The following is a 13,754-nucleotide window of genomic DNA, read 5'->3' on the forward strand; positions in this document are numbered from 1 at the left end:
TCCGTGCATTCAGTAGTGGTTTTATTGAGTACCCAGTGAGCAATATGCTAACTCTACCTACCTGGGCCTGGAACTCTGGTTTGTTTTTTTAAGTTAAAAATACTGACTTTCCAAAATTCATAGCAAACTTCTTGACCAGTCCCTAGGAACATAAGGTTTCCAAGCAATAGTAAACAGCAGGAAACTAAGGAACCACCTCCACAAACAGTATCAGAAATGCCTAAGAAATACATCATTCAATAAAACTTGGCTTCAATAAGAGAAAATGAGAAATGGTAAAGAACCACATGTATAATCTTTCTTGGTAAATACAGAGCAACAGTAACTGCTTCACTAATAATCATCGTATCTCACAAATGCACATTCTCAGCAAAACTAATTCCATATTTGACTATGCTCATTGTGGGAGAGAAAAAGGAAAATCACACATGGCAAATACGCATAGATTTGTGCATAAACATAATTTGTGCAAAACATAATCACGAGAAAATTCTTAAAAGATTTACGATTATTGGACAGAGACCATAATAGAAATAAACTAGGAGTAGTCATTATTCACACATACGTATAGTAGATACTAAACAATCATCAAATAATTAGCTTCCACACAAATGAAAAACACAACTTAAAAAAAAAAAAGCCATCAATAACCTTAGTAAAAATTATAAATGCTGCACTTTAGGCTTGGGGTGCCTGGGTGGCTCCGTCAGTTAAATGGCCAACTCTTGGTTTTGACTCAGGTCATGATCTCAGGGTGCTGAGATCAAGCCCCACGTTGAGCTCTGCAGTCAGCGCAGAGTCTGCTCAAGGATTCTCTCTCCCTCTCTCCCTCTGCCCCTCCCCCTGTTTGTGTGCGTGTGCGAACCCATGAACATTCTCTTTCTCTCTCTCTCTCTCAAATAAACAAATCTTAAAGTAGGCTTGAATTCTGGAAACCATGTAAAGATCCCATTTAGTTTCTTCAGATACTTTTCTTACTCTAAATTATCTCTTATTTTCATACTAAGAAAAAACGTCCCCTAACATATAGATTCTACAGAAATGCATGCAAATTTGCTAGAGAGAACTGCACTCACTTAGCAGCATAGTTAGCAGAAATTGGAAAATATTCTGCCTAAAGATTGAGTTTTCTTCTCACCTAACACTAAAGAGTCAGTATTTAGCAAACATTCACACTTTATACATAGCACCAGTGACCACAGAAAGTTTGTGTTATAAGTTTAGATATATCTAAAGTAATGACATATTAAAAAAAAATTAAGTACTTCGATTTACAAATGTTAGAGGTCTGCTTGACAAAATCCAGGGCAAAAGTACAGCAGAAAAGAGGTGATTTAAAAAATTTTGTCCAGGATAATGATGTCATCCACAGGCACTCTGATTAAGTGCTTTTAAGCCTGGCTTTCCTTCACTGCTTATTTCTCTACAGAATGCCAAAGTTTATCTGACAACAGACTGCAAAATACATTGGTTGTAGAGCAGTTAATTGTATCAGCTCTATTTTGGTTCCTTACAGTCTATTTGTCTTCTACGATTAAAAACAAGAAGAAAGGAGGAGGAGAGTTTTAAAAAATTAAACAAGAGTGCAAATTTATGGTTTGCATATTTCTCTGGTCCCACCATCTGTTGCTAAAATGTATTTTTAAAATGGTTCCTCCTATTTTATTTTTTTATTTACCAAAAGATCATTAGCTCGGGCTGCTTTGCCTAATCTTTCTCCATATGCTGATTCATGGAACTATAAACTCATAACAGTATTCCTGAAATTGAGAATTCTCTTTCAAATGATACATCATTTATGTAACTATTTTGGGTTTTTTTAATGTTTTTTTATTATATTATGTTAGTCACCATACAGTACATCCCTGGTTTTTGATGTAAAGTTCGATGATTCATTAGCTGCGTATAACACCCAGTGCACCATGCAATACGTGCCCTCTTTACTACCCATCACCAGCCTATCCTATTCCCCCACCCCACTCCCCTCTGAAGCCCTCAGTTTGTTTCTCAGAGTCCATAATCTCTCATGCTTCATTCCCCCTTCTGATTACCCCTTCTTTATCCCTTTGTTTTTAAATGAAATCCTACATATTCAAAGCCCATATATCACACACATTCTAATCATAATTTTGAAAGTATTTTTAAAATATTTGTATGTAATATTTTAAGTACCAATAAATGAGCACTCATGGAAAGTGGAATGTGCTCTTAATAGATAGTATACTCACAAACAGAAGATAGACAAAAAGCAATATTATGTGTGTTGTCTAATTTAGCATACACGTTGAAGTCAAAATAATCAGACATACATATCCCTGTGAGTATTGCAACACATGATGTTGCTTATTGTCACAATGATACACAAATGAAACTGAGGTTAGGCCCAATGAATTCAAAGAAAGGAAAGTAACCTGTTCTGAGTGCCTACAATATACCAAGTACAACATTAAGAACATAGCAAATGCTTGAAGGTAGGGATTATTGGATGAATTAAAGAAACAACAAAAATATGAATGTTTAGCAAGTGTCTAAACAGTGTGACCACATTAATAAATGTTAGTCATAATGAGGGATATAGGACTATGTTCATTTTTCAGATGATGAAACTCAAGTTCAGAAAAGTTTAATACCTTGTCCAAAGTCACTAAAATGGTTTCTAGTGGAAAAAATCAGGATTAAATTTCAAATCTGACTCCAGAGTCTACATTTTTCCATTAGTCTCAAAGCAAAATTCTATAAAAATTATTCTCCTGTCCAGCAATTTCATGAAGGACTTGGTAATATAACTTTAAATATAAGACTCTAAAAACCTAATTCCTAAGATCCGAAATATATTTACAAAAAGAAGGTTGTAGCAGAATTTTTAACTGCTTGATTATAATTTCTTATCCATAGACTCTTACATTAAACTGAACAATTCTCACCTTCAGGACGATTAGTAAAACTTGGCCAGAAAAAAGGGGGCAGATACCTTCAGCTTTGAGATATTACGAGTGGTTTGTGCCTGGCCCTAAACCATTACCATTATCCTTCTGGGATGTCACTAATTATATTTGAGAACTGAAACCTACTGAATACAAGAAAAAAACCTGCACTTTATTATTTAACATTCAAATTCTTTCAAAGTCCATATGCCAGATGGTAACATCCTATTACTCCCAAAGGGAAATTTAAATCAGAGTACTTAATTAGAAGAAAAATTACCTATTAATGCAAGTCTCTAAGTTCTAATTCGATATTACTATGTTCTCATCAATCTTTACATTAAAAATGAACTTAATCAGTCTGCTGATTTGAATCAAGACAACTGTATTTTTCTCATATAACCAGTATTAACTAGTGTAGCCTCAGCTGCAGTCCAAATTTCCACTGCAGAAGGTATTAACTTTTTATGTTGAATATTTTTTTAATATTATTCCTTGAGGCATTCCATTTTTATAATATTAACACAAAAACAGACACTGTTCTCTCATGAATAGGAACACACAGTTCTAGAAATATTTTAAACACTAAGCTTATCAGTTGCACTATTTAATACAGGAATACAGTAAGTTCCAAATCTTCATAGTAAGCTTTCAAATAAAACCTTCCCCACAGGTCCTCTTTTGCCCAAATGTTCGCAGACCTCCCAAGAAATTTACAGCATGAGAAATAACTCAAGATGACACTTCCATAAAGTCATGAAGTTCACTGCACCCAAAGACCGTAAGACATACTATCCAACTAAATATGGCTCATTGGCTGGAACGGCTGCAAAAAGGCTAGCGAAAAATCAATGGCTGTTATTTAGGGGGAAGGGAAAAATTGATGCTGATGTAGACAACTTGCAGAACCTTCCAAATTGCCTAAGTGGCAGCTAGAACCGCCAACTTTGACAATCTGTCAATGCCAATCCTAGCTCAGTGCCATATTTCCTCCCAATTCTGTTTCTGGATTTGATCCATCTAACTCTCATTCTGGACGTTGTACCAGCTGTAACAGTAATGATGTGTGTGACACTGGGCTTCTGTTTTTCTATCAGTTAAGATAATCTCCAAAATCTAGGTTATCAACGTAAAGTATATAAGCCTTCAAACTTTGAATCCAAAATCCCAATTTTCAGAAATACGAACTCACAGTATCATACAAATGTGAGCAACCATGACTCAGTGAAGTAAATGAACCCTGATGCTAAGCTTCAGGATAACATCCTATGCATGGCTCTGTCACTAACTAGCTGTGAAACCATGGGTAAGTTAGCAACCATTCTGTGCCCCGATTTTTTTATCATGTAAATGAGGATAATAATAGTATCTACCTAATAGGATTGTTGAGAGAACTAAATGAATAAATATAAAAAAGTGCCTGGGATATACTAATAAGCATATGTAGATATTTCCAAAGAGCCTATGAAAAGGGAATTGCTGCTTTCTATGAGACCCCATGGACCCTATCACCAATGTTTTAACACTGCTCAACTCCTCATAGAGAGGCCTTCACATATAATAGGCAAAGAAATAAATTTAGGATTGGCAGTTATAAAGATTTGAAGGAACAAGGTGAAATTATGGATAGTTCAAGGAAAAGTCATCAAAAAAGTGACCGAACATGACTCTTGACCCTTAGGCCTTACAAACCAACAAGAGTAATTCTCACAGTTCTCTTGTTGGGGGAGATCTTCCCAGAATGGAAACACTACATCAAATATTTGTATTTCCCGTCACCCACTACAAATTAGGTTCACAAAGTTAAATAAAACAGATATTAAATATGCATAGATAGGTACATACACCTCACTTATCCATTTCCTGAGGTTTAGCAATAGAATCGTTTACAAAATCTAGGTTAATAATAAAAATTCTTATTTTCCCTAGAGCAAAAGAATTGGCCTCATTTTCTAGGAAATCTCTTCTATTTTAAAGAAGAAATGCTAATTTCAATGAGGCAACGTATATTTAGAATAGAGAAATTTTTAAACAGTTGAACACGGGTTAAATACCGGATTAACCAATTTCAGGATGTTTAGAAAAAGAAAAAAAAAACAGCAGATTCTACAGCACAAAGACTTGCATGAGTTGCAGCATAGCCACCAAAAGAAAAAAAAAAAAAATCACTCTCCATGGTCCCTCCCTAAACAGAACACACACGGATTTAAAAAAAAAAATAAAAACAAAAAACCTCATTTTGGGATATGATATATTCCATAGCAGTTTAATGCCAAGAAAGCAATTTTCATTGAAGAGCCCATCTGAATCACTTGTGAGAAATATTCTTTCCAATTTACAGATATTCCCACAGATTATGACAGATACTCCCCCAGGTAATTTACAGGTGGCAGGGTAAAAATCATTCCTCTAATGAGTAAGTATAATACAAGGCAATGAATGACATACTCTTCTGGTATGCTACAGGGAAAAGTCATTGATAACCAACTGTTTTAACAGAACGAGAATTTGGGGAAACGAAGGAAGAGACTGTAGACCAGACTAAGGAATGGCCTACGGCAAAAGGAAAAACTCTTGCTCCCTATGTCTTATTTTTAATGAGTAGCTTTGCATTCTATGTACTTATAACTCAGATGGAAATGAAATACCTGTTGAGTTTATTTACTTCCCATGTATAAAGCCACACCCCAGAGTTCAGCATTATTTGACTAGGCCTACCAAAGAGGCTTAACGCCACAGAATACATTTTGTTTTAAATGTTTATCTATACAGAAGTTTACCTAATACATAATTTCATTCCTCAATTCCTCCATTCAAAGGAAATCTGCTACCATAATGAAGCATGTAATATTCAGCATGAGAAAGTAGGTTTGTTTCCGCTACTAGTTAATACTGTTTAAGCTTTCACCAATAAATGAAAAAGCAAAGAATTAACTCTCATTATTTATAAAGTAGTTATGTATATACATGCATAGAAAATGCTCGGAAAGATACACAAGAAACTGTCAAACTGTTACCTCTTTGGAGTGGAACTAAGAAGGGCTAAGAAAGGTTTTATAATTTTTTTAACCAATGAACATATATTACTTTAAAATAAACCATCCATAAAATTCTTAATTCCCAAGAGGGGTAACAGCAGCCCTTACTAAAAAAATTTAGTAAGTCTCAGTTTAACTAATGTCCTGAATTCTTCCTCCTTTGACTTTAAACTTTCAAATTCAATAGAATCTAATCTATATAAGCTAGCTGGCAATCCATCTGACAAGCTAACCTATTAAAAAATAGTAAAGAAATGCTAAAAGCTAAAGCTGTTCTATCCTTTATCACACCTCCCTACTTCTCAACAATTGATTTCCAAAAAGGTAGGTAAGAAAAATACAAACATATGTAAACATTTCTCACATGTTCTATAGCACCCGCCTGTCCATTACTATAGTCTCGATACTGTCCAAGCATCTGGTCTACTTGTCGCAGGTTCCGACTGGTGTCCTTTAAAAAAGAAAATGGATTTTATTAATTGTTCCAATGTTTTCCTCAGTCTTGGTAGTATGTCAAATAGCTAAGTCAACCATTTGTGAAAGGTACAATTTATATCACCCTTAAGTTGGATATTAATATACTTTATAAATCAAATAAATATTAAAACCACTGAGAGAGAAACCCAAATCAATCCACAATTTACTGAAGCACACAATTTAAATCCTTATCCAAGGTTCCATAATCAGTTGGCAACAAAAAGACTCTTCATTATTAATTTGTGTACCTCAACTAATTCACACCTTTTTTATAGAAAAGGAATCCTGAGATAACAAACCTAGTAGACTGTGTATAAGAGAAGCGAATCATTAGGATCAATGTTATTTCAATTATAACTTCACCTCAGAACTTGATTAGGAAAAAAGAAAAAAAGTATCCTTTAACCTTTAGCTATAAACAACAAATTAAGTTCTAATCACAACAAACACGGTTTCTACCCAAATATGCCAGGTTTTACCTGAGAGATTAATGAAAGCATTTCTTTCAAAAATATATACTTACTAATATGTCTTATCAGTGGGAAAGCACACCAAAAATCCAGTGGTATTCTACTTTACATAAGCTTAAAAAGAAAGACTTTCCGAGTTTTAAATCAAATTATGGCTTCTCCACCAGAAATTAGCCTCTTCTTATCCATACTAACTCAAAGCAATCAAAAGCCAAAATCTTTGCTTATCCAGGCAAAATAAGAGAACAAGAGATTAATGGGTAGGAAAAAAAACTCTAAGTTTTCTTTTGCCCAGTTTGGTTGTATTACCAAGTCCTTTCTATGGAGAAGATATAAACTGCCTCCATTCAAAATTCCAAACACAGTCAAAAGTTAGCCTCTGAATAAAAATGGCATCTCAATATTGTTCATCCATGAATAATCTGTGTAGCCAAAATATGAGCAACTTCTCTAAAGGCACATGTCCACAAGAAGATAAATTGTGGTAATTCCTACTCGTTTCACTCCCACACATTTTACTTGGACATATTGCCTTATCCCAAAACACTTCTACAACCTATCATATATTTCAAATATCTTTATTGACTGTGTTAGGCAGAATACTGGCCCCCAAAGATGCCCAAGTCCTAATCCTTGGAACTTGTATATATGTAAGCTTACATGGCAAAGGGAATTTTGTAGATATGATATATATCTCAAGTTAAGCACCTTGAGATGGGGAGATATCGTGGATTATTGGGTGAACCCAAGGTAATCACAAGTGTCCTTAAAAATAGAAGAGGGAAGCAGAAGATAGTCAAAGTGATGTGACATGAGAAGGACTCAACCCACCCTTGCTGGCTTTGAAGATGAAGGAAGAGGACCTCAGAAATGTGGGCAGTTTCTGAAAGCTGGGAAAGGCAAAGGAACAGATATTCCCCTAGGGTCTCCAGAATGGAATGCAGCCCTATGGAACCCTGATTTTGGTCCAATAAGACCACTGTCAGGTTTTGATGCACAGAACTATAAAAAATAACTTTGTTATTTTAATTAATTATAAATAATAACTTAATTATACAATTAGTTTTGTAGTAATTTGTTACAGCAGCAAAAAAACTAATACACTGACCAAAACTCTTTCTCAGCCTAAACTATTTAAAATCTATTAAATGCAACCATAGTTTAACTAACCTGTAAAGTACTTGTTATAGTGTTGACCTTCTTGGTGACGCCTACTGTAGGACGACTTAGAGATTCCCTGCATGTTGACCTGGCAGTCCAACGACTCAATCGATCACGAGAGCGAAGGTGGTCTGAATCGCTGGAGGATTCTGCCATTGATGTACACAATCCTTAAAACAAAACCAGGTCAAGGTCAATCAAATAGTAAAGAGCATGGAAATACGAGATTAAATTAACCATTTGCATTTTGATCTTTTTAAGTATTACATTAGTCCTTTGGCATATCATAATTTCTAAACATGTAGCTTAAAAACACAAGTCACTTCCCCATGTAATTCTCTCTCCTTTGTTTTTTCTAAGACAGGAATTCTTCAGATATGATTTTCGTCATGGTTACAAATAATAATCCCTTAGTTTTGTGTAATGCTCCTAAATTTTAAAAGCACTTTCACATATAGTATCTAACCTAATCTTACTAACAACAGTGCAAGGTAGAAGGGACTGGTAGATTGGCATCTCTACCATAGGAAAAAAAAAAAAAAAGTTATTCTCTAAGCTAGGACCTGCAGGTCTCAATACTGGTCTGAAGTCCATTCTGCCAAGCTGTAAAAATATGTGTATCTTTAAACAAAAATACAACACTCATAGAATGACCTAAAATAAGAGAACTCCATTCAGTGTATAGTGAATACTCTCATGCACCTTAATTCTTTTTTTTTTTTTTTAAGTAATCTCTACACCCAATGCAGGGCTTGCACTCACAACCCTGAGATCAAGAGTCCCATGCTCTACTAACTGAGCCAGTCCGGTGCCTCCCATGCACCTAATTTAAAATACAGAATTAAACAAATGCTATAACAGAGGTACAAATTCCATAATAACAAATATGTGAGAAGATGGCATCTTCAACATTTCCACCAAAATAGAAAGCCAAACATCCTCAGTATAGTTTCATCAGTAGAAAATTCTCTAAATATGCTTTCTTCCCATCCTTACCTCAATAATTTGATTTAATGCAAAAGAAAATTATTTCATGCAAGACAACCTCAAAAGTTTCAAAAAATCTTTTATGGAATTTGAAGAAAAAAATATATTTGGAACAGAAAAGCATAAGAGAACACTCATTGATCAAAAGTGGACGTTTACTGAGTATTCCAATTTCATTTTTTGCTTAATGGAGGCTTAACAATCTTTAACGCTGTTATAATCTTACGAAAATCTATATGGCCATTTTTTCTGGATTATTATATACACTGGGATGAAAACTTTCATTAATGATCTAGAATATTCTAGACTTTTTGGATCTTTATTCTGAATGCATCTGGGAAGTACATGACCATACATCTAAAACAAAGATAAAGCGTATCTGCTAAATATAAATAGGTCCTAGAGCAATTCATGAAAGCAGTTATGTTTTTAAAATGTTAGATAAAGGGGCACCTGGGTGGCTCAGTCGTTAAGCGTCTGCCTTCAGCTCAGGGCGTGATCCCAGAGTCCTGGGATTGAGCCCCGCATTGGGCTCCCTGCTCCGCTGGGAGCCTGCTTCTTCCTCTCCCACTCCCCCTGCTTGTGTTCCCTCTCTCACTGGCTGTCTCTCTCTCTGTCAAATAAATAAATAAAATCCTTAAATTAATTAATTAATTAAAATGTTAGATATAATAAAACTAAATAAAAAGATAAGCAAGGACCGTTGCTATAAGTTGGGGGGGCGGTTAAGTGAAATACACTCTGTCTTTGTAGCATCAGAAAAAGAACCAACAGAACATCCAACTTCTGACAGCAGAGAGAGGGCCAGAGATTACACTGTCAGACACCTGTCTATGCCCTGTGCAGGTCTCTCAACGCCCAGCCATGCCCATCTCCTCTGCTTCATGCCTCCCATCTCCTGTCCATAAGTTCAAAGGTACAGTGCCTACAGTGTAGTTGCTTCTCACATCAGGAAACAGGAACCAGAAAACAGAGGCCAAAGCAATTATTTGGCTCTGCTTTCCCTGGATCACAATTGTTTAAGTCCAAAAGAATGTATTTGAGGAGAAATATTAAAGATAAAGCTCACCTTTTAAACTTAGGAAATCACTTTCTGTGTATGTGTCTCATAAATTGATACCACATGACCTAAAATTGTTTACTCTAAATTAAAGTACTTTCCAGCATTCTCCATTAGTGAAAGCAGGAAGAATCAACATTTTCTGATAAAAACTCTCCGCAGTGTAGGGGTAGAAGGAACACACCACAATATCATAAAAGCCATATATGAAAAACCCACAGTGAATATCATCCACAAAACTTTCAGTTTTTCCCTTATGGTCAGGAACACGACAGGAATATTCACTCTCACCACTCTTATTCAACATAGAACTGCAAGTCCTACCCACAGCAACCAGACAACAAAAAAAAAATTAAAAGGCATTCAAATTGGCAAAGAAGTCAAACTCTCACTCTTCACAGATGACATGATACTCCATGTAGTTACTCCATGTAGTCCCAAAAGACTCCACCCCAAAATTGCTAGAACTGATACAGGAATTCAGCAAAGTCACAGGATGTAAAATCAATGCACAGAAGTCAGTTGCATTTCTATACCCTAATAATGAGGCAGAAGAAAGAGATATCAAGGAACTGATCCCATTTACAACTACACCAAAAACTGTAAGATACCTAGGAATAAACCTAACCAAAGAGGCAAAGGATCTATACTCTAAAAACTACAGAACACTAATGAAAGAAATTGCGGAAGACACAAAGAAATGGAAAAACATTCCATGCTCATGGATTGGAAGAACAAATATTGTTAAAATGTCTATGCTACCCAAAGCAATCTACACATTCAACGCAATCCCTATCAAAATACCATCAGCATTTTTCATAGAGCTAGAATAAACAATTCTAAAATTTGAGTGGAACCAGAAAAGACCCCAAATAGCCAAAGTAATACTGAAAAAGAAAACCAAAGTTGGAAGCATCATAATTCCAGACTTCAAGCTATATTACAAAGCTGCAATCATCAAGACAGTATCAGACTGGCACAAAAACAGACACATAGATCAATGGAACAGAATAGAGAACCCAAAATGGACCCTCAACTCTATGGTCAACTAATCTTCGACAAAGCAGGAAAAGAATATCCAATGGAAAAAAAGACAGTCTCTTCAACAAATGGTGCTGGGAAAATTGGACAGCCACATGCAGAAGAATGAAATTGGACCACTTTCTTATACCATACACAAAAATAAACTCAAAATGGATGAAAGACCTAAATGTGAGACAGGAGTCCATCCAAATCCTAGAGAAGAACACAGGCAGCAACCTCTTCGACCTCGGCTACAGCAACTTCTTGCTAGACATGACTCCAAAAGCAAGAGAAACAAAAGCAAACGAACTATTGGGACTTCATCAAGATAAAAAGCTTTTGCACAGCAAAGGAAACAGTCAACAAAACTAAAAGGTAACCTATGGAATGGGAGAAAATATTTGCAAATGTCTTATCAGATAAAAGGCTAGTATCAAAAATCTATAAAGAACTTAACAAACTCAACATCCAAAAAACAAAAAATCCACTCAAGAAATGGGCAGAAGATATGAAAAGACATTTCTCCAAAGAAGACATAGAAATGGCCAACAGACACATGAAAAAATGCTCAACATCACTCAGGATCAGAGAAATACAAATCAAAATCACAATGAGATACCACCTCATACCAGTCAGAATGGCTAAAATTAACAAGCCAGGAAATAACAAATGTGGCGAGGATGTGGGAAAAGGGGAACCCTTTTACATTGTTGGTGGGAATGCAAGCTGGGGCAGCCACTCTGGAAAACAGTACGGAGATTCCTCAAAAAGTTAAAAATAGAGCTACCCTATGATCCAGCAATTGCACTACCACATATTTATCCAAAGGATAGAAATGTAGTGATTTGAAGGGGCACCTGCACCCCAATGTTGATAGCAGCAATGTCCACAGTAGCCAAACTATGGAAAGAGCCCAGATGTCTATCAACAGATGAATGGATAAAGATGGGGGGGGGGATGTGTGCACGCATGATATATATACATGTGCACACACACACACACACACACACACACACACTGGAATATTATTCAGACATCAAAAAGAATGAAATCTTGCCATTTGCAATGACATGAATGGAACTAGAGGGTATTATGCTAAGCAAAATAAGTCAGAGAAAGACAAATACCATATGATTTCATTCATACATGGAACTTAAGAAACAAAATAGATGAACATAGAGGAAGCGAAGGAAAAATAAAATAAGACGAAAATTGAGAGGGAGGCAAACCATAAGAGATACTGAACCTTAGGAAACAAATTGAGGGTTGCTGGAGGGGAGGTTTTGGGCCGGGGGGGGAGGAATAACTGCATGATGGACATTAATGACGACACTTGATGTAATAAGCACTGGGTGTTATTTGCAACTGATGAATCACTAAATTCTACCTCTGAAACTAATTTAAAAAAAAAGAGAGAAAGAAAAGAAGCCATAAGTGACTCTTAACGATAGAAAACAAACTGAGGGTTGATAGAAGGAGGTGGGTGGGGGACAGGCTAGATGGATGATGGGTATTAAAGAGTACACTTGCTGTGATGAGCAATGGGTGTTGTATGTAACTGATGAATCACTGAACTCTACTCCAGAAATCAATACTGAACTGTATGTTACCTAACAAAATTTAAAATATATATAATTATTATTTCTGATTCTGACATGTATCCTTCTAATATTTTTTAAACTATTCGGAATGTTATAAATAAAGTCTTAGTACCTTTCCACCCCGCCCTCCACCAAGTAGTATTCCTGCCTCACATCAGGGACAACCACTAGCATGATTTCATGTTTAACTCTCCAGGACACATTTTTGTACTTTTACCACAGGTATATGTACCTCACAGTCTTTCTTAAGGAACATACATTTTAATCAGTTGATAAATATTAACAAGTGAAAACATGAGGTATCTGAATTTAACTTTCAAACAGAAAATCTTAGCAGCATTAAAGAACTGAACTAAATTATGTGTAATTGTCACACAATACAAAAAAAAAAAAAAAAACCCTCTCACTTACCCCTACTAGGGATTACATATTTTTAATAAGAGAAAAATCACACTTTCCAGCATGAATTTCACTGGTACACACACACAAAGTCTCCGGCTATTAATTTCAATTACTCTGAGCAATAAAAGATGTTCAAACTCCTGCATCTGATGGAATTCCTGTAAAGATATCAAGATGTAAGATGAAATCGATCTGAGAATTCTGCATGGCTTCTTTTTAAATATAAAATATGAAACATTCAGCAACCATCTAAGCACTTTAATTATACATTAATGTCATAAATGTTGAACTAAGAGACATTAAAAAAATCCATAATAAAAACAGAAATTAGATCATTTTCTTTGTTGATAGAACCTGAGCACTTTGTCCAACTATTACTGACAACTCACAAGGTCAAACGTGACCCTCAAAGCTAACTGAGAGAGCGCCTACCCTAAGTGTCACAACACAGAAGGCAGCTGTGGTGGCAGAGATCCAACCTTATCAAAAGATGCCATGTCTCATGAGCCAGCACCACCACTCCCCAGACACAGAGTTGAAGGAGGGAGAGAGAAACAAAAGAGAAAGGAGCAGCAACTAGAATTGGCAAGAGGCTTGTGCCAGCCACACAA

At 35.7% G+C, this 13,754-nt stretch overlaps 1 protein-coding gene across 4 annotated transcripts in view; it reads right to left on the bottom strand.

Moving 5' to 3' along the window:
- Positions 1–13,754, bottom strand: part of CEP128 (centrosomal protein 128) — a 375,253-nt gene that overhangs the window by 347,871 nt on the left and 13,628 nt on the right. For 3 of the 4 annotated variants that reach the window (XM_045807714.2, XM_045807712.2, XM_087856159.1), the window contains exons 3-4: positions 8,080–8,240; positions 6,327–6,413 (exon numbers count right to left, since the gene is read on the bottom strand). In XM_045807714.2, the coding sequence (XP_045663670.2) occupies positions 6,327–6,413; positions 8,080–8,226 (234 nt within the window). In that variant the 5' untranslated portion in view covers positions 8,227–8,240. Of the gene's footprint in view, positions 1–6,326; positions 6,414–8,079; positions 8,241–13,152; positions 13,302–13,754 lie in introns of all 4 variants that reach the window. The other variant, XM_045807713.2, reaches the window with a different exon arrangement.

Source organism: Ursus americanus, chromosome 26 (genome assembly GCF_024610735.1).
Source record: "Ursus americanus isolate L20-20 chromosome 26, mUrsAme1.1.p, whole genome shotgun sequence".
In the NCBI taxonomy this organism is placed as follows: Eukaryota; Metazoa; Chordata; class Mammalia; order Carnivora; family Ursidae; genus Ursus; species Ursus americanus.